The sequence below is a fragment of the Eremothecium cymbalariae genome, chromosome 7 (assembly GCF_000235365.1).
Source record: "Eremothecium cymbalariae DBVPG#7215 chromosome 7, complete sequence".
NCBI lineage: Eukaryota > Fungi > Ascomycota > Saccharomycetes > Saccharomycetales > Saccharomycetaceae > Eremothecium > Eremothecium cymbalariae.
In genome coordinates, this window is record NC_016455.1 from 410,072 (window position 1) to 430,004 (window position 19,933).

Here is a 19,933-nt window from a genome sequence, read left to right on the forward strand (position 1 = left end):
TTCGTTTGGTAGGCTATCTATCAAGAGGGGAAGATGTACGTGAATTCGCAATAGCGTTTCTGTATATTGAATAATATCACTTGGTAGTACGCATTTGGAGTTGATCAAGGAAAGTAGAGAGTAACAAAATGTCTGACCACGAAGCTCCAGTTGAAGTTCAAGAAGAAGACTTTGAAGTCGTTCAAGAATTCGTTCCAGTCAAGTTGGCAACTGCTATTCCAGAGGAAGTCCAACTAGCTCAACAAGAGATCAAGTTGTTTAACAAATGGTCCTTCGAGGAAATCGAAGTCAAGGATCCATCTCTAGTTGACTACATTCAAATCAGACAACCAATTTTTGTCTCTCACACTGCTGGTAGATACGCCAGTAAGAGATTCAGAAAAGCCCAATGTCCTATTATTGAGAGATTAACCAACTCTTTGATGATGAACGGTAGAAACAACGGTAAGAAGTTGAAGGCTGTTAGAATTGTCAAGCATACCTTGGAAATCATTAACGTTTTGACCGACCAGAACCCATTGCAAGTCGTTGTAGACGCTATCATGAACTCTGGTCCAAGAGAAGATACCACCAGAGTCGGTGGTGGTGGTGCTGCGAGAAGACAAGCCGTCGATGTCTCCCCATTGAGAAGAGTCAACCAAGCTATTGCTTTGTTAACCATTGGCGCCAGAGAAGCTTCCTTCAGAAACATCAAGACTATTGCTGAAACATTGGCCGAAGAATTGATCAACGCTGCTAAGGGTTCTTCCACCTCCTACGCTATTAAGAAGAAGGATGAATTGGAAAGAGTCGCCAAGTCCAACCGTTAAGAAAAAGGGTCTAGGTTCATCACCCCAATCTTTTTTACTATCGTCTTCCCTAATATATACGATTATACAATAAAATCTCATTTACCAATTATTAACACTCTGTATCTGTACATTTGATTGTCTTCCATCTGAACTGACATCTAGAGAGAAAGGGAGAAGATATGTAGCGCTGTTTTTAAAACAATATTTTAAATCCACTGTTTATTATTACTATCAAAATCATTCTAATTAGAGACAGAACCAAACACTCTTGAGATCGTTACTATCTTGCGAACGCAAATATACGTGGTATACGTCTCTGTTCTCGCTAGAGATGCTCAACTGAGGTATTCGGTTTAGCGCACGTGATAGTAATTCATCTCATGACAGCCTTCTCCACATATTATGTAATAATTGTTTTGCGGCCTAATGGACTTACTGTTTGTATCTTATTTGATTAACAGATGCTTCATCGGTACTGTCATGGCAATTGATGATCAGCTCTAGTCATTTGCTGTCTCTGAGAATTAAATTGGGAACATAATATTGCAAGCAACAGTATTGTTACTCTAAGTTAAACTCGCGTGCAATGAAATATTATAAGGGAAGGAGGGTTCTTTGCAGCATATATATACATATACAAAAGCTGAATATATGTTAAGAACGAGCTTTGATATTTTCTGTAATCAGTAGCAAGAAGTACGATTTATAGAAAATCATCAAGTTAAATTCAAGACTGTATTTTTAATTTATTGGTTCCCTCATATTATGTCTTCGCTTCATGACATTGTAATAGAAAACGGATATTCGACTTTCTCAAATGAGGATTCGTTGCCGAAATTGCCACTTCCAAAGTTAGAGACTACTTTGACTAGGTTGGCGGAAGGGCTAAAGCCCTTTCAGTATGCTGACAGTAATTACCAACATCCCTTAGATCCTGTGAAAACGTCAGAGTTGGCGTTAGCCATAGACAACTTTCTAAATTCTACAGCCGCAAAGAAACTGCAGGCCAAATTGGAGGAATTTCATCGGAGCAGTGCTTGTTATTTGGATAAGTTGCACTTTGACATTAACAATCATATGGCTGAGAAGGAGTTATCACAAGATATCCTTCCAAGAAATCCGTTCCTCATACTAGCGGATGACACTATTGATGATGTGGCACAAGAAGCCCGTGCAGGTGTTTTATGCTTTTCCGCGTTAAGATTTGTGTCTGCACTTAGAAGACGTGTGCTTTCACCAGATTGCGGCAATGATGGCGAGCCACGTTCTATGACCCCGTACATGAATCTATTTGGCACTACCAGATGCCCTGTTTTTGAAAGTGGTGAGGTGGAGTCATTTGATCTGAATAAACCATACTCGGAAAGTGATGTTGACGCAGAATCAAAGCTTAACAGAGACTTGGAGACTTTGTATGACCCAGATGCAACCCGAACGCCTACGGCAGGATCTGATGATATCGATGAGCAATTTAATCGTCATGGTATTAATATGAAACAGTATCCTGAATCTAGACATGTCCTTATAATATCCAGGGGTCAGTATTATACACTTGAAGTATTAGATGAGAAGTTTCACTTACTGTACAATCATAGTGATCTTTCTGATATATTTTTAGCGGTACTGGATGATTCTAAGAAATCGTATGGTTTAGAAAGGTCTACAGCCCTTGGAAGCCTAACATCATATTCTTTTAAGAACTGGAAGTATGCTAGGAAAAGATTACAAAAAAGATTTCCCAATGAACTGGAAATGATCGATTCCGCGTTATTTGTTATTGTATTGGATGAATCTGATAACAAAGATGACTGGAAGAACTCATTTGCAAAAAGGATCTTCTATGGAACTAGCGTTATTGATGATGCAACAGGGTTGCAGGTAGGTTCTTGCAAAAGCCGCTGGTATGATAAGCTACAACTGGTAATCACTGCAGATGCTAAAGCGGGCATCATTTGGGATTCTTTTACATGTGATGGTTCAATAATATTGAGGTTTGCCTCTGATATTTATGCTGAGTCAGTTTTAAGGCTAGCAATAGATGTTCATGATGCAGACCCCAAGTTTTCGCTTTGGCCCAAGGTCGAAGTTCATCGGATTTTAAGGGATGATGAACCTAATGACAAATATTTAAAGAAAATTGAATGGTCGTTCAGCAATGTTCTAAACACTCATGTGCATCTTTCAGAAACCAAGCTAACAGATATCATTTCTAAGCACGACATTATAACGTACAGGATTCCATTTGGACGTCGCACTGCTCAAAAGTTGGGCGTTAGAGCTGACTCAATGATACAAGTTGCTTTACAAATAGCGCACTATGCTCTGTATGGTAAAATCATTTTCAGCCTGGAGCCAATTTCCATTAGAGCATTTAAAAATTCGAAGTCAACATTCATTCTCGTCCAATCGTCTGAGCTTTTGGAACTTTGTCAGCAATTTATCTCCAATTCCTTGACAGAATTGGAAAAGTTCGAGAAGTTTCTACATGCATGCCAGGTTCACAGTTTGTCTATTGTTGAAGCACAGGACGGTTTAGCGATTGAGAAGCACTGTTATGCTTTGCGTCATCTTTTTAAATTCAACCGTCATTTTGGAGTGAATTTGACTCCTGAAGAAGTGAAATGCGCTTCTGCACTATTTGATTGTGTAATACTGGAACGTATTTATTCACCAGAACTAATTGCGTCGAATTGTGGCAATATTGCAATGTCGACATTTGGTGTCACACCCGCTGTACCTTACGGTTTTGGAATCGGGTACATTGTAAAGCATGATCAAACCGATATAACCGTGACATCTCAATATAGACAAGGAACAAGGTTCATGTTCATGTTAGAATGGGTTCTAACTGAAATATATGAATATTGGAAACTAGCCCGAGATTCTAATGGAGGAGAAGGTATCAAGATCAGTCCAGCAGTGGATATGCTATACGAATTGGATGACGCCATGAATTCTTCAAAGCACCCCTCTAATCCGACAAAGCCTAACTTTGCCTCCGGCGGTGGATATGGGTTATTCGACTTAAAAGGTCATATAGAATCAAGAAGTAGTGCTTCCTCTACGCCAATCACCAGAGCAGCTTCCCCACTGAATATTGCTGACCTATTGACGACATTATCTTTACATAAGGTCAACATTTCTCTTTCCACAAGCGATGAGAAGCTTACGACTGGATGCGAGATAAAAAAGCTAGATCCACCTAGTTCCAGCTCTCGGGTGGAAGGCAATGATACTGAGCCTGCTCCAAGGAAGTCTAATGTAATCAATTCGAGGTTTATCATCAATTTTAATCGTTCAAGTTGCGGCCGTAAAATTGATACCATTGACTAAAGTACTCAACCGGATTTTGTTAGTCCTTTTCAAGAAATAGGGTTTAATAAGATATACGCACTGAACACACAATACTTAGATCGATCCTGTTTCTCTAAGAGTTATCTTGTATGTTTATATAGTGCTAATCATTGTTTTGAGTTTTTGCGAGGATCTGCTCGTCTATGCCGCAATAAAGTACGGCCAAGGTCAGATCAGATAACACAACGAGACATCCACTGATAACAAAGCATACCCACAGAAGGCCTTTGTCCGCGAATAGACCTGTAAAAACAGGGCCAATACAGCGCGCAAAAGTTTTCCCAATATTTACTAGGCCCATAACCTTTGTTAGATCCCTTGGATCAATAATGGTGGTCAATAGTAGCTGTCTTGGTATGACGTCCATATCTGTGGTAAAGTTGAATAATGTTAGGAACAAAATAGACAAGGGTAACAGGTTGTAAGCGGAAGGAATTAACATGAGAAACAACGCTGATGGAATTTGGACCAGCAATGTTGCCCTTACAGGGCCAAAGTTTCTCGCAATGGCAGCAGATGGTATGTTAGAGGCCGCTGTAATTAACTTAGTACAGAAGAACAAGACTCCTAGTCCTAAAGCAGTCATATGGAACGCAGTTGCATAATAGTAAACAACCCAGGCAGATGACATGAAACCGGACCCCAGTGAGTCCGTCATAAAAACGATCAACAGCTTTGTTATAGTTTGGACAGTTTGGGATGAAAGCCCACGAGAAGTGCTACTCGGAAGTAGTGCTGATGTTTCGTCTTCAGGCTCAGTCGTAGGTGAGATAGGCTTATTTTGCCCATAATCAAATTCAACTTCTTCCGATAGCGACAGCATAATGAATAGCTTTATGAGAGCAAAACAGGTGTATACTAGAAACATCGTCTTATAGTATATTAGATTACTCATATTAGGGTAAAATATTTGTAAGCTATGAATGAATAATCCACTAAAGACAGCACCAGAGGCGCTACCCAAAGTACCTATCATTGAGTGAAAACCAAAAATTTCAGGTCTTTGGTGATGTGGAGTTAAATGTGCTATCATCGACTCTTCAATGGATTTGAAAGGTCCCACCTCTTCACTTGAAGGCGACAACACACCAATTATTGCGAAGAACAGCAGAATACGTGTATCCTCGAAGTAACTGAACACCATTCCTGACAACACCATCATCATAGATCCATAGATCAGTACCAGTCTTCTACCCAAATGGTCCGCATACCATGTCAAAAAATATGATATTAACACATCACCTATGAGTGTCAACGAGATGAACCAACCGATTTCTTTCTCTGTAACCCCGATTTCCTTTAAAAATAAGGTCAATATTTGGTTTGTTAGACCGTATGACATTAGTCTGAAGAAAACCGACGCACATAATAGTTTAACATCATTAGAAGCATTATATATATCCTTTACCTGCATTTCAAGGACTGCTCCACCCTCCAATTACTAGGATTTCTTTATGAAGTGGTGTTCACTTTAAATTGAATTTATCCCAAATGATTTTTGCAATAGAGCAAGTTATGTAGATTAATCATATTTTTTCATCTGAAGGTTACCCAAATTTATAGTAATCACAGGAGGTTATAAAATACTATCACCATCTACTATACAAATCAACGGTTTATCGTCGAATCCAGTTGTTCATATAAGGGATATTATGCATTCTGAGTTGCATTCACAGGATGAAAAATCCACTGCTCCTTCCATAGATGGTGAGATGTATGTTAGAAGCAGTTCGGATGAGAGAAAACAGAAGAGAAAGAAATTTGCATGCGTTGAATGCAGACAGCAAAAGTCTAAATGTGATGCCCATGATCGAGCCCCTGAGCCGTGTACTAGGTGCTTTAAGAAGAATGTGCCTTGTGTATTACAGCGAGATTTCAGAAGGACCTATAAGAGAGCTCGAAATGAAGTCATTGAACGTAGATTTAAGGAACTAACAAAATCCTTAACCAACTTAGGTGCTGAAGAGATACTCAAGAAAATAGAAGAGGAGCAACAGGTTTTGTTGAATAATAGGAACTTTACTAAGGACAAGGTGAAGAAGCTGCGAGAGCTTGGAACTCTTGATTTGGAGGAGCCAAGTATACATATGTCAAAAGCTTCAAGAAACGAATTTAATGAATTCCAACCATTTACACCACCATGTGAGTCAGTATTTCTAACGAAGGAACAGCTCAAATGTGCTCCGAAAAGGCTAGGTGATGTGAGTATGTCTTCTGCAGATATTTCGGAGTTATTTCAGGAATTTGCAACCAAATATCATCAGTTTCTTCCAGTAGTTGACATATCCAAAGGCCCTGAAAGGATATACAAGCTGTGCCCATGTCTTTTCTGGGTTATTATTCTCATTTCATTAAGAAGAAAGGTTCGAAGTATGGCTTTAATGAAAAAGTTGTCATCCATGGTAAAATCCATTATTGCGGAGATTTGCACTTCTCCAATAATAAGATATTCCCCCTCTGAAACGGATGAACCTATTCTAAATGCTGCATCTGTCTATTCTGCTCAAGCACTGCTTCTGTATACGTATTGGCCCCCTATTACGTCATCGTTGAGTGCGGACACATCATGGAACACCGTAGGATTTGCAATGCTTCAGTCCATACAAATTGGTCTTAATAGCACCCAATATTCCACCGAATATGCAAATGCGAATTCGAAAGTCATTAATGAGCGGATTCAAACTTGGGTGTGTTGCAATATCGTTTCACAAACCATTGCGTCAGCATTTGGGTTTCAATCTTTTTCATCCTATGATTTTGCTGTCATCAGTGCATTGAATAATAACATAAACATCAATCCCAATGTCCTGCTTTCTCCTTGTCTCAAAGAAATGGCCCAGATAGCACACTTTGAGTATCAGATAACGAATACAATGAATTGTAACCCACTAAGCCCTACTGGAATGGTAAATAGCGATGAGAAATTGCCATTATTACATGTTTTAGATAAACAGTTAACTGCCTTGGAATTTAAGCTACAGAGCGATCATCTTGACGATATAAGAAAGTTTATGCTATTGTTGACGAAAGTACATCTATTTTCATACTATTTTACCACAATATCTTCGGATTCACAGCTTTCTAACTTAAGTTTCTCAGATATAACAATCAGGGGCGTTGAATTAGATTTTATAAGCAAACGAGGGTTAGTAAGAGCTTATAATTCTGCAGTAGCTCTTTTGGAGCATGCTGAATCCATAGGGAAATCACAACCTTCATTGATTAAATACTTTCCAAGCGTGTTTGTACTTAGTATATGGCAGTCAGCGTGTGTGATTTCTAAACTAGCCAAGTCCTCTCTTGAAGATGCATTGGATATTAAATCAGGGGAACTGGCCTACCAAGCAGCTATATTATTATCTCTTGATGCTTCGGTGGTAAAACACGATATGGCATATAGATCTTCAGGAATAATGCGGAGCTTGTGGAGCATGTTCAGTAACATGTATGATGATTGGAAGCTGAAACGAGATGCGAATAACGGAATTTTGCCTCAGGACTTTAACTTGGGAATAGCAATTAAAACAAGAATGTCAGTCAGTGTTTTCTTTGATTGTTTATTTGTACTAAGACAGAAATGTGGGATGGCTAAATTAGGTCGTGAACTCAAACGTAAACTAACAGACTACGAAGGGGAGGATGGTGATATAGAAGACAACGATACTGGAAAAGCTGTTAACATAGGTTTGACCAGAGAGAAAAACCCTGAGGAAAATGCAAGGAAAATTATTGAGACCATTCCATTAGATCCAGAGCCCTTTAATGTACTGCAAAACTCTGAAACCGATACCGTCTCACCAAATGAAACTAACGCAAGCCGTTCTCTTTCTCTAAAAACAATATTAAACGCCAATTCACCGGAAAAACAGCCAAGGCATCAAAGTGTACCAGTGTTCAGAATATCCAAAAGCTCGGATAGCACACCAGCAACCGTGCTGGAGATGAATGAAAATGTTGACTATGGAACTGTCCATGTGCAGAAACTTCAGTCTAATGATTTCCTTCAAAATTTTATGAGCTCTGAGAAAGCTAACAATGTGTATGATGCTATCTCGAGCTTAAACCAAAATAATGTCCAATTCCCTGACACAGAGTCGAATAAGTCTTCAAACAATGTTGAACATCCTCTGTATGCTGACCAATCAACCTATAATAGTGACGGACCTAATACCCTTTCAAACTTCCAAAGGGATTCACCACAACTATTAGATAATTGGGATAATCGTGAAAGTTGGGAGTCGGACGTTGTCTTCAAAGATGTTGATCTGCTGATGGCGGAGTTTGCGTTCAACCCATCTGTACTCTGAACATATAAAATAAAAATATAAATAAAACGAACTCAGATTGTGAGTTCCTATTTATCTAATCTATCGATTATAAAGTCAACGGACACTTTCTATAACCATATTAGCCTGTATTGTAGTTCTTAATGTCCATCATTTGCCCGTACTGCTTGTACTCGCACTGCTGTTAATCACGTGATATACAAAATCGTATAACACGAACTACCCAAACTATTGAAAATTTTTTTGATTTGATGAGCAACTGCAGATAACGTATTTGAGACAGTTCAAACGCATTATCCGGAGGCAGACAGAAGTTGCACTTAATTGACCGTAGACTATCATCACTTTTGGATCGTGTACTTTCGAAACTAAGGATATGTCTGACTTGCAAAAACAAGAGCTAAACACTCTAGTCAATGGTGATATGACTGAAGAACAGTCTATCGAACAAGTTCAGGAGGAAGTTGCTGATGAAGTGAAACCTAGGAAGACCGTCACCTTTACAGGTGTAGATGAAGCTGAATCCGAGGAAGAGAGGAAACAGAGAGAGTTTGAGGAGGGAGGAGGTCTACCAGAACAACCTAGTAATCCTGATTTTACAAAATTGAATCCTTTGTCCCCAGAAATTATTAACAGACAGGCGACTATTAATATTGGTACTATTGGTCATGTCGCACATGGTAAATCTACTGTTGTTAGAGCTATTTCGGGTGTTCAAACTGTTCGTTTCAAAGACGAGTTGGAACGTAATATTACTATTAAGTTAGGTTACGCGAACGCGAAGATTTATAAGTGCGAAGAGCCTACTTGTCCTGAACCGGACTGTTATAGATCCTTTAAGTCTGACAAAGAGGTGTTTCCCAAATGTGAGCGTCCTGGATGTCCAGGCCGTTATAAGCTTGTCCGTCATGTATCCTTTGTTGATTGCCCGGGCCACGATATTTTGATGAGTACCATGTTGTCTGGTGCAGCCGTCATGGATGCTGCATTGCTGCTAATTGCCGGTAATGAATCTTGTCCACAACCCCAAACTTCTGAGCATTTAGCAGCTATCGAAATCATGAAATTAAAACATGTCATTATATTGCAGAACAAGGTAGATTTGATGAGAGAGGAACCCGCCATGGAACACCAAAAATCTATATTAAAGTTTATCAGGGGTACCATTGCGGATGGAGCTCCAATAGTTCCCATTTCCGCTCAACTAAAATATAATATCGATGCAGTTAACGAATTTATTGTGAAGACCATTCCAGTCCCACCAAGAGACTTTATGGCCTCCCCACGACTAATTGTTATCCGTTCTTTCGATGTTAACAAACCGGGATCCGAAATTGAAGATCTAAAGGGTGGTGTTGCAGGTGGTTCCATCCTAAATGGTGTGTTTAAGTTGTCAGATGAGATTGAAATCAGGCCAGGTATCGTGACCAAAGATGAACAAGGTAAGATTCAATGTAAGCCTATATTTTCCAGTATTGTCTCTCTGTTTGCGGAGCATAATGATTTGAAATTCGCAGTACCTGGTGGTTTAATTGGTGTTGGAACTAAGGTGGATCCAACTTTGTGTAGAGCAGATCGTTTGGTCGGCCAAGTTGTTGGTGCTAAAGGTCACTTACCTTCTATCTACACAGATATTGAAATTAACTACTTTTTACTGCGCCGTCTGCTCGGTGTTAAGACTGACGGTCAAAAGCAAGCCAAGGTTAGAAAGTTGGAACCAAATGAAGTGTTAATGGTTAATATTGGCTCCACTGCTACTGGTGCTCGTGTTGTTGCTGTCAAGGCTGATATGGCCAGATTGCAATTGACATCTCCTGCCTGTACTGAAATTAACGAAAAGATTGCATTGTCCAGACGTATTGAAAAGCATTGGCGTTTGATCGGTTGGGCAACCATCAAAAAGGGTACAACCTTAGAACCAATTGCTTAGGGGGTCATCTCAAAAACAAAGAATCTTTATTATCAACTACTACCACTACTACCACACGTAATTTGTATATTATCTATACATGTTTAAAGCTTACATCAATTAAGACTTAGAATGGGCTTTTCTACTTTTCTTTATCTGGATCCTTTCTCCAGGAATGCTAACTAGATATAGTGCTGCAATTACGGCGTTTGATATGATAAGTCAGTTCACTATTGTCATGTGAAAGGTTCAATAGGGAACGCGCTTCCTGATATAAGGCCGAATTTAAGAACTTTGGAATTGAATCAATTTTCATTAGTCTGTAGATATGCCTGCCAACCTTATCAAAAAGGATGTATAAGTCTCTTAGGGTTTTGAAACTGTTAGAGATGAGTTCCATTGATGGAATTGGAGGGATCTGGAAACAATTGTTGAAATGAACAAAATCACTACCTTGAGCCGGTAGGGGTGGCGAGATCATAAGATTATTGCCATTATCCTTAGAATTAACGAATGAGTTGGCATTTAATTCATCATTGGGATCAAAAACGCTAGGCGGAGATATACCCTTATATGGAGGTTTCGACAGTGGTTGCTTAGTTATTTCATTATCACTACCAAATAAATTTAGCTGTCCAGGATTCGAAAGTTCAGGCTTAATAGAATCGGTCGACGAAGTGCGGAGGAGCGATATAGGATGAATCATAATATTGGTTATCGATGAACGAAGTTCGTGGTCAATGTTTAACTGGAATGGAGCACCAGCCGCTATATAAGTTGAAAAGATATGATATGCAATGGCTAGACATTCATTAGCTCTTTTAATTAGAGCTGCATCCATTGTTTCCCTGACCTTCCGAGAATTATATGATTGCTTATCCTTCTTTACTGAGAATTGTTGACTAGCATTTTTAGTATCCAACAAGGTCTTTAACATTGTCATCTTCTTGGAAAAACGCCTGATCTCCAAATAAACGTAGAAATTTTCCACACAGAATTCCTTTTCCAAGTGAGTCCTAAACAGATAGCGCATACCTGGATCTTTCAACACATAATTTAAGTCTACCAGAGGTTTTTCATCTGCAATTTGATGTTCACCTGAATCCGACTCTGGCTGGTTCATTGACATATTCTGCGAACAATTAACGTAATCAATGTCAGCGAAACCGTTATTTACCTTTAGATCATCTGGTACTTGAGTATTTGGGCATGAAGGTCGACTGTTTGATTTTTCTGCAGTTGTTTTAAAGTTCCAATTCACAATATCCCAACCGGCTTTGCTCAGTGTATAATATGCTTGTTTACTTACAGTGAATTTCTTGCTGACATTATAACTTGGCGGTAGGAGGATAGGAACTATCAGTCCATATTTTAAAAATAAAGCAGCAACAGAAACTGCTTCCTTTGGATACATTAAATCAGTACAATCCATCAGCCACTGCCAAATTGCTTTTGTGGTAAACGAATACTCAACAACAGTTTTAAGTTTGCCAAAAACCTTTGACTTGGCCAATCTAACACCCTTATCTGAAACGTAATACTGAACATGGGAATCTGAATCTGGATTAGTGAAAAATCTATGGGCAAATGGCGACTCCCTTTTCGTATCATGATATTGTGCATAATTCAAATCTTGATTGAACTTAGCTTCTCTGTTGGAAGCTAAACTTTGTAAACGCAATGGAACGCCTCCACTATAATCGAAGTTATCAGACTCGAACGAAAATGAATCATCTGTGTATTCAGTCAACAAAGCAAGCGTTGGTAATGAATCATTTGGATTTGTGGGAGACCATACGTTGGGGTATGATCCCATTAACTTAATGAACAGTAGCTGAATAAAGTACTCGCTGTGAATAATAGCATCATTTACAGAACTACGTTCGAACGTAAACAATTGCATGGAATTAAAGGATGATTTTAAAATCTGCGGTATCTTCTTCAGCCCTATTTGAATAACATAGCGCTGTAAGATTGCAACACCTTTAGGTGTAGGTTGAAGCAGAACGTTTTCTTTAGGTTCATCTCTGGTCCTATCTGCAGGTGTATGCAACAGCTTCGAATCCATAAAGGTGCTCAGTAGATTGTAAGCAAGTTCTGGCTTAATTGAATATGACATATGAATGCTCGTCGTATTCATATCAACATAAAGCTCTAAATCACCCATCTTTTCAATAGCATTCTGGACAGAGAAAGAATAAGGGAAAGTTTTGCTAAATGCATTGAATAACTTCTTGCTGCTTTCTTTAGGTTTCTCTTGGAAGTCTAAACATATTAATAAAATCGAAAATACCTGTTTTAGATCATTAGTGAAGATCAGATTATCTGGTGTTCTATTAAAACTTTTAGAAGCCACTTCATGTAAAGTAGAAGATTGCTCAACTATCATTATAATAGCCAAGAAACTTAGGATCCAAAGAACGACTCCATTTTACTCTGCTAAGAGAGTCATTTGTTCTAATGACCCTTATTATATATGATTGATTCAACTACCTATGTAGAAAAGTGTTTCAAGATTTTACCCTGTGCCTTGGCTTGTTCTGACACTGCATGAAAAAAGGAACAAATCTGAAACACTTTCTGCTTACAAAATCATGTGAGAGCAATCCTTAAAACATTGAAAGCCAGGTACATTTAAAACACGGAAAGCCAGGTATATATAACCATTATACATGTAACAATTAATGTGCAAGTCCTAGAAACCATAGTGGAATAGCTTCTTTGGCGGTATCAATATAGTTTTTAAAAAAAATGCAATTTATATTTTCTACTTGGATATTGATTAGAGTTTGAAGATGACAAAAGGATGTATCTAATAGTAACCAGAATTTTGCTAATAACGTCTTTATGCCAATTAGATTGGAAAAACAAGCATTTATGTTACTATAGATATATGCACCAAATAGACACATAAACACACGCAGCCAACCGATCTCGAAAACTATATCAAAACTATTGCAAAAATGAGGGGGTATAACAGTGAAAAAATACTAATAATAATCTACGATATTTCTCTTTGACGGATCAGCGTTTGTATCATTTGAACCTCCATTTTCCGAGTTCTTAGAGGCCGATCCAGAACGGGAATACTGTCGGTTACTAGGATCTGTTTGATGTTTTTCATCGCGCCCATAAATACGTGCTTCCAATGCATTTACACGCGACTGCTGAGTATTTATTGCTCTGCTGTTTGCTTCAGTTTCTTCTCGTAGTCGTCCAGAAGAGGAAGTCTGCACATCTCTGGACACAGCGGAAGAAGTAACGGTAGCCGCAGATGTAGATGCAGGTGAAGTTGTTGATATCGACGCACTGGCGCCAGTTTTTGCCGATGAGGAGGAAGTTATGCTGGATTCATTACCTGACTTGAAATCCGAACCATGATAGGGTTGTGGCGGCCTTTCTAGAGCTTTGTACGTATCACGCCTTGCAGCTCTATAATTTGGACCGTTGACTGAAACATGAGGCCTTTGATATCTTGCGTCCACTTCTCTGCGCCAACCATTTGTTCTCTGGTAACCTCTTGGCCTGTAACCATAGCCATTAAATTGCGGGTCATCCCTATTATAGCGATCTCCTTTGCGAGGGTAAGATTCTGGGTAAGGACCATAATATCGATGATCACGTTCTCTATCCATTGCTGGTCCCGCCCAGTTATTGTAGTGGTTTCCGTAATTGTTGGTGCTCGTGTTTGCATTTGCGGTAGTATTGCTGCTCGCATTGTTATTGATATTGTTGTTGTTATATTGATGTTGGGCACCCAAATAACGACTTGGCGGTTTGGTTACTTTGTTCTGTGGAGCAGAATCTCTGAATCTTGGACCTGAGGGTATTGCTTTCGGCCTAGGCGGTAAAGATGATGGCGGGGGAATCATTCTAGCAGGCTGAGGCGGTGCTTGAGGCTGTCCAACCTCAGCTATATGACCCGATGGCGCAGCGGGTGGCAGATTTGTCATACTTTGATGAAGCTCCTTTCTATAACGTGCAATATCAGTTTCATGGCTCTCTTCGCATGGTAACTTTAATTCTTGTTTTGGTAACGGTTCTTCTAAAAAAAAAGGATGTTTTACAGCAGACATCGCCGTCACTCGTTTATAAGGGTCTAATGCAAGTAGTTTGGAAAGCAAATCTAACCCACTCTCACTCAAATGCTTCCCAAATCTTTCCTTATATGTCGGCTCGTAATAAGTTTTAGTTAGTTCAGCTCCTGGTAAATAACGAGCTAGAAGCCAATCATCATTACTTGGTGTTCCCATTAGTTTAAATATGACATGACCTTGGTCTATGTCGGTTTTCCCTTGTAGAATTGGCTTTTTCTCAAAAAACTCGGCGAAGACACATCCAATTCCCCAAATATCTACTGCAGTAGTGTAATTTTTATCGCCCAAGACCAACTCTGGGGCTCTATACCATCTCGTTACAACAACTGAAGTATATTTTGCATCAGTCCCTGCACCACCAGGATATTTCAAATTCGGAGGCGCTCCATAATAATTTCTGGCCAAGCCAAAATCAGCAATCTTCAAAATACCCTTATGGTCGAGCAAAATGTTAGCCGTCTTAATATCTCTATGCATAAATTTTTTACAATGAATATAGTTTATACCTTCAAAAATCTGGAGCATCATATTCTTGATATCCCCCATATCTAAAGTCATTCTTGGATTGTGCAAAATACCAGATATATCAGCAACCATATAAGGCAAAATCATGTAAAATGATTTTAATGAATCGTTGGCCCCACTTGATTGCGCGGAATCTTGGCCATATGAATTCCCATTCTGAAACGGCGAATGGTCATAAACCATCTCTATTAACCTCAAAACATTCTTATGGTTTAATCTCTTTAAAATGGTTATTTCACGTTGTGCAGTAATAGGAAACAGGTCGTTCTCTGCCTTCACCAAGATCTTTTTCATCGCTACTTGTCTTTGGGTGGCCAAGTGGATCCCCTTATAAACCTCCCCAAAGGTTCCCTGACCCAACTTCTTTTCCTCTTTATAATTTCCCAAAAATTTAGTGACCCCGTAAACCTGTTCGCCATCTCGTTTTTTCAACTCAATGTATTCAAGTCCTGTTTTGGGATCCTTCATTACAGGAGGAGTCTGCTTAACCTTCCCAATCTTGTATTTGAAATCAACCCTCTTAACACCGCTTTCTTGACTCATTATCAATTACAATATGGATTCCTTCTAGCCCTAACAATACTATTGGAAGAAGTTTTTTGCGAAGGATTTCAAAGAACATGTTTCTTAAGTAGTTGTCAAGGTCTTCGTGTGATACTGTTGCTTTGACTAAAAAACATGACATCTCGCTTGCTGTCGTTGAACATGATGGATATTTAGATCACATGATCTAAATTAAAAGACTAGAGTACCATCTAATAGTCAGTAAAACTTGAGAATGATTACATATATGAGGTTAATGCTTCTTTGAATGTATAATACGTCTATAATTGTGTCCAATTGTAAAACAATGATGATTTAGGAACTGTCCGCCTTAATTCATGAAGCGTGATCGGAACTTGGAACATCTTCAGATCGTAGGGTATAACGCCATTTGCACTGTAATGGTTTGTCGCTTGAAACGCAGCTTGTGCAGATTGACGGATAGCTATAATGCCTCGTTCAACTAATAGTTCCAATTCTATTAAAGTTTCCCAGATATTCTTTATATCCTTTTTTTTCCAAATTCTGATAGTATTCTCGATGCATATGCCTGTGTTGGTAGCCGTGGAAGAGTTCAACATCCTAGAATTAAGTCCTCTAACTAATTTACTGTATTCTTCGTATGTTAGGTTGAAATTTACGTTTTCTTCATTTTTAAGGGCAATGCGGGAGGCTGAGAGTAAAATGGCTAATTCCAAATCACTTAGAGATTTGACTTTATTAACGAGGTTATTTGAGAGTTGCATTTTATTGTATGACTTCATGCTAGCGCAATCATCAATCTCCTTTAGTAACTCCTCCAGAGATTTGCATTTTGATACCATTACCAGTGCAGCGTTCTTTAATACGGTTATATCACGGAAGGTCTCATAATTAGTTTTTGTGATCTTATTCAATGTGCTTTCCTTATCGTTAAACAACTCTTTGATCTTATTGTTCCACAAATTTGCAATATCATTTTTTTGTTCTACAACTAGCAAGCTAGAAAATTCATTTTCAAACTCTTGTAAATTGGTAATCTGAGGCACGTATATTATTTTTTGAGAAAACCTACTCTTAACTCTTTTTTCGAGATATTCGAGTATATTTAATTTCGTTGTGCAGCCAAGAATACAAACTGGCACCCGTGCATGTTCTACCATGTCGAAAAGATTGTATAGTAAGGTTTGTCTTACAGGCCCCGCGAATTGATCAATTTCATCAAAAATAAAAACTACCGTCAACTTTTCGGATCTTGGTAAACTAGTAGTCTGAGATCGACCCATCTGAACAGCAACCGTGTTCAGAAGCTTTAGTACATTTTCAAATACTTCTGTGAGAGAACCCCGGCTTAATTGGATTTCCGCGCACGGGTTATCGTTTCTAACTCGTCTCAACTCATTTTCAAGCTGTGTGGCAATGCTATTAATAGCAGCATTTTCTGTGTGAATGAATCCATTCAACTTAACTACGATAAACTGCTGACCGTGCTCCTTTGAAAGGGAATCCAAATGAAAATTGATTGTAGACGTTTTATAGAATGACCTCGGAGAAACTAGTATAGCGGAATGACTTTCCTTTTGTATAATAGCTTGCTTCAATATACGTTCTACTTCTGCTGACGCTGCCTCGATAAAAGATGGCAGCTTGAATTCCGATTGGGGTAACGTGTTATTCAATTTCCTTAATAAATGTATCTTAAAAGCTTCAAAGGTTGCAGACGGCCCAACAACCTTCTTAACTTCAACTGGCTTGTCCTCGACTTTTTGAACACTATTCCTACGAGGAACTTGAAGGGGCAAATGATCTAAAACGTATTTCTGTTTTGCTGTTAACTCATTATCATCCGTCCTATGTACCGTATGCATTTCCTTGGTAAAGAGTCTGATCTTCTTAAGCGCATGAAGCTGAGAATGATCTTCTAATCCATCTTTAATAATTTTATCCGGATCTACCTTGATGCTTGAGCGTTTTATAGTTGCGAATTCATCATCTAGTTCCTTCATTGGAGAATTCAATGCCTCCGGTAGAAAACTAACAGTTCATTAAGTGCAAATAACCTAACGAGAAGTTCATGCGACGGTTAGTGTCTGAAACTTGAAAGCATCGAAGTCATAAATACGAGAACACCGTATACTATGACTGTTGATAATCTGATCGCATTGCTGCTTAATGATGAATAGGATACTTGTTACGAGCGCCTTTTCCAGTTAGAATTCAAAGAGGAAGAGTGCTCAATTCTGAGCTCCACTAAGATATGATGTCGTTTTAAAATCGCTATGAAAAATCTAAATTACAATGTTTATAAATTTAATATATGAAATAATGTAAGAGATATTGTTCCATATAGATTGGAAGTGGGGATTCCTAAGGTGGGACAGAAAACTTGAATAACCCCTAGCAGGGAAAAGTGTGTTAAATGATACCAGAATCTAACATGAAATAAATTACTTTTTACCAACAACCTCCCACTCACTATCCTGTTCAATAGATAACTTCGAAGTGGCATCCTCCAGTTGGGCAATAGAATCGTTATTTGCAGGCTTAGAATTAGACACTCTTTCAGGAGTGTTTTGTTCTTCTTGCTCATCGTCATCGTCATCATCATCAGAATCAACTTTTAAAACGTCAAAAGCGGATCTTTGGATCTTTGGCGTATCATCTTTGGCAGCAGAATAGTGTTCAGCTTTTCTGGTGGAATTAGCCGAAAGGGCCACCTTCGAGCTTCTTGCGGCGCTCCAATTTAGATCTGGTTCGTCCTTTTTTGGGCGACGTTCTCTAGCATCCTGGGTGGAGGACTTTGAAGCGCTGCGGCCTGATTGTAGTTCCTCTTTCCTTGGATTTTTCTCCATCGTTTGAAAGAGGGAGCCTTTTGCGCTGCCCCAATCTAGGTTTGGTTCTTCTCTTTTAGGGCGGCGTTCCTTTGGTTCGTAGTTAGACCCTCTAGCAACACCCCAGTCTAAGTTTGGTTCTTCTCTAGGTGGCCTGCGTTCCTTTGATTCGTAATTAGAGCCTCTAGCACCACCCCAGTCTAAGTCTGGCTCTTCTCTAGGTGGTCTACGTTCCTTTAGTTCATAGTTAGAACCTCTAGCAACACCCCAGTCCAAATCTGGCTCTTCTCTAGGTGTTCTGCGTTCCTTGGATTCGTAGTTAGAGCCTCTAGCGCCACCCCAGTCTAAGTCTGGATCTTCTCTTCTTGGTTTCCTTTCTTTGAAGTTGGATCCCCTAGCGGCACCCCAGTCTAGGTCTGGGTTGCTGCTGCCCGATGACTGGAAGTTAGAGCCTCTGGCACCTGACCAGTTCATATCATCCAAGCTACCGTCTTTTGGTGCAGCCACAGCAACATACACAGTACGATCATTCAACTTTGTAGCATTTAGCGTGAGAGCCTTCACTAAATCTTCACGTTCTTCAAATGTAACAAACGCCCAACCCCTCAGCCTTTCAGAATCCCGATCCTTGGGAGCTACAACCTTCAATACAGAGCCAGGCTTATCCAACCCATCCTCTGTCCACGCATGAATACCTTCTTCCGATACATCCCATGGAAGATTACTGATCCGTGCTCTGAAAGGACCTTCGTTTGGAACTGGGTACTCAATCCGCTCTTTCCTCTGAGTCAAAGCACTGTCATAATAACTACCCTTACCACCCCCCATTGTCCCATTGGCCAACTGATCTAAAGGGATCGTGTTTGAAGCAGCAACATTATGGATCGGCAAGTTGATGTTGTTAAGGTCCACTTGGTCATCTGCCCACGAGTCCCCGAACGATTCATCGTTCAAGAACGAGTTCAAGTCCATTTTAATTGCATTTTTCTTTGGAGGAACCATCTTTGTTTGTCTGCCTTTTTAGTCTTGGTGACAATATCTTATTAATCGCAAGATACTCCGATATAATAATGTAACTGGTATAATGTGCCAGAATTCTGCAACCAAATGCTTGTCTCTCTCTGAAACCAGCGCATTGGGCACCAGTTTTTTTAGTTTTCCCGTTAAATTATCAAACAATCACCGTTCTCAACTGTTCGTCAGAGGTGATCTGTGAAAAATTTTCAACTCATCATACACGAACAATCATCTGACCAAAAATCACCGGGTTACCCGGTCGCCTTTGCATATCGTGCCCTGGCCGAGGGATTCCAGCTCCCGTGATAACTCCATCAGCAAAACATTTCCCGCCGAAGGACCACATCGACGTCAAACTTCATTATATAGAGACTTCATTTGGGAAAAAGCGTATACACTAGACATGCATTCAGCTTCCTGTTTCTTACACTCTAAACATATTTGTATAAAAAGTTTCCCAAACCTGGGAAATATATATAGCGCCGCTACGCTCTGATACCAAGGCGTTATTTTCTTGCATATTTTGTCAATCCCTCATTATATAATATAAACACTGGTTAACGCCCAAATCTCTGTGGAACGCAGCGCTACCTATCTAACT

General features: G+C 39.4%; 9 protein-coding genes across 9 annotated transcripts; 4 read left to right on the forward strand and 5 right to left on the reverse strand.

Moving 5' to 3' along the window:
* Nucleotides 1–128: 128 nt before the first annotated feature.
* RPS5 (40S ribosomal protein uS7) lies at nucleotides 129–809 on the forward strand (the record flags this gene model as incomplete). Its single annotated transcript, XM_003647817.1, has 1 exon — nucleotides 129–809. One exon carries the CDS (start codon nucleotides 129–131, stop codon nucleotides 807–809), a length of 681 nt encoding a protein of 226 aa, XP_003647865.1.
* A 747-nt stretch (nucleotides 810–1,556) lies between these two features.
* On the forward strand, nucleotides 1,557–4,124 carry YAT2 (carnitine O-acetyltransferase YAT2; the record flags this gene model as incomplete). Its single annotated transcript, XM_003647818.1, has 1 exon — nucleotides 1,557–4,124. The coding sequence occupies one exon, from the start codon at nucleotides 1,557–1,559 to the stop codon at nucleotides 4,122–4,124; it is 2,568 nt and encodes an 855-aa protein (XP_003647866.1).
* Nucleotides 4,125–4,248: 124 nt separating this feature from the next.
* On the reverse strand, nucleotides 4,249–5,559 carry Ecym_7202 (uncharacterized protein; the record flags this gene model as incomplete). Its single annotated transcript, XM_003647819.1, has 1 exon — nucleotides 4,249–5,559. One exon carries the CDS (start codon nucleotides 5,557–5,559, stop codon nucleotides 4,249–4,251), a length of 1,311 nt encoding a protein of 436 aa, XP_003647867.1.
* Nucleotides 5,560–5,797: 238 nt separating this feature from the next.
* LEU3 (leucine-responsive transcriptional regulator LEU3) lies at nucleotides 5,798–8,452 on the forward strand (the record flags this gene model as incomplete). The annotated part of the gene is made up of 1 exon (XM_003647820.1): nucleotides 5,798–8,452. The coding sequence occupies one exon, from the start codon at nucleotides 5,798–5,800 to the stop codon at nucleotides 8,450–8,452; it is 2,655 nt and encodes an 884-aa protein (XP_003647868.1).
* A 355-nt stretch (nucleotides 8,453–8,807) lies between these two features.
* Nucleotides 8,808–10,361, forward strand: GCD11 (translation initiation factor eIF2 subunit gamma; the record flags this gene model as incomplete). The annotated part of the gene is made up of 1 exon (XM_003647821.1): nucleotides 8,808–10,361. The coding sequence occupies one exon, from the start codon at nucleotides 8,808–8,810 to the stop codon at nucleotides 10,359–10,361; it is 1,554 nt and encodes a 517-aa protein (XP_003647869.1).
* Nucleotides 10,362–10,518: 157 nt separating this feature from the next.
* Nucleotides 10,519–12,729, reverse strand: SST2 (GTPase-activating protein SST2; the record flags this gene model as incomplete). Its single annotated transcript, XM_003647822.1, has 1 exon — nucleotides 10,519–12,729. One exon carries the CDS (start codon nucleotides 12,727–12,729, stop codon nucleotides 10,519–10,521), a length of 2,211 nt encoding a protein of 736 aa, XP_003647870.1.
* Nucleotides 12,730–13,330: 601 nt separating this feature from the next.
* SGV1 (cyclin-dependent serine/threonine protein kinase SGV1) lies at nucleotides 13,331–15,505 on the reverse strand (the record flags this gene model as incomplete). The annotated part of the gene is made up of 1 exon (XM_003647823.1): nucleotides 13,331–15,505. The coding sequence occupies one exon, from the start codon at nucleotides 15,503–15,505 to the stop codon at nucleotides 13,331–13,333; it is 2,175 nt and encodes a 724-aa protein (XP_003647871.1).
* A 281-nt stretch (nucleotides 15,506–15,786) lies between these two features.
* On the reverse strand, nucleotides 15,787–17,490 carry ORC4 (origin recognition complex subunit 4; the record flags this gene model as incomplete). The annotated part of the gene is made up of 1 exon (XM_003647824.1): nucleotides 15,787–17,490. The coding sequence occupies one exon, from the start codon at nucleotides 17,488–17,490 to the stop codon at nucleotides 15,787–15,789; it is 1,704 nt and encodes a 567-aa protein (XP_003647872.1).
* A 441-nt stretch (nucleotides 17,491–17,931) lies between these two features.
* Nucleotides 17,932–19,317, reverse strand: TIF3 (Tif3p; the record flags this gene model as incomplete). Its single annotated transcript, XM_003647825.1, has 1 exon — nucleotides 17,932–19,317. One exon carries the CDS (start codon nucleotides 19,315–19,317, stop codon nucleotides 17,932–17,934), a length of 1,386 nt encoding a protein of 461 aa, XP_003647873.1.
* Between the last annotated feature and the right edge of the window lie 616 nt (nucleotides 19,318–19,933).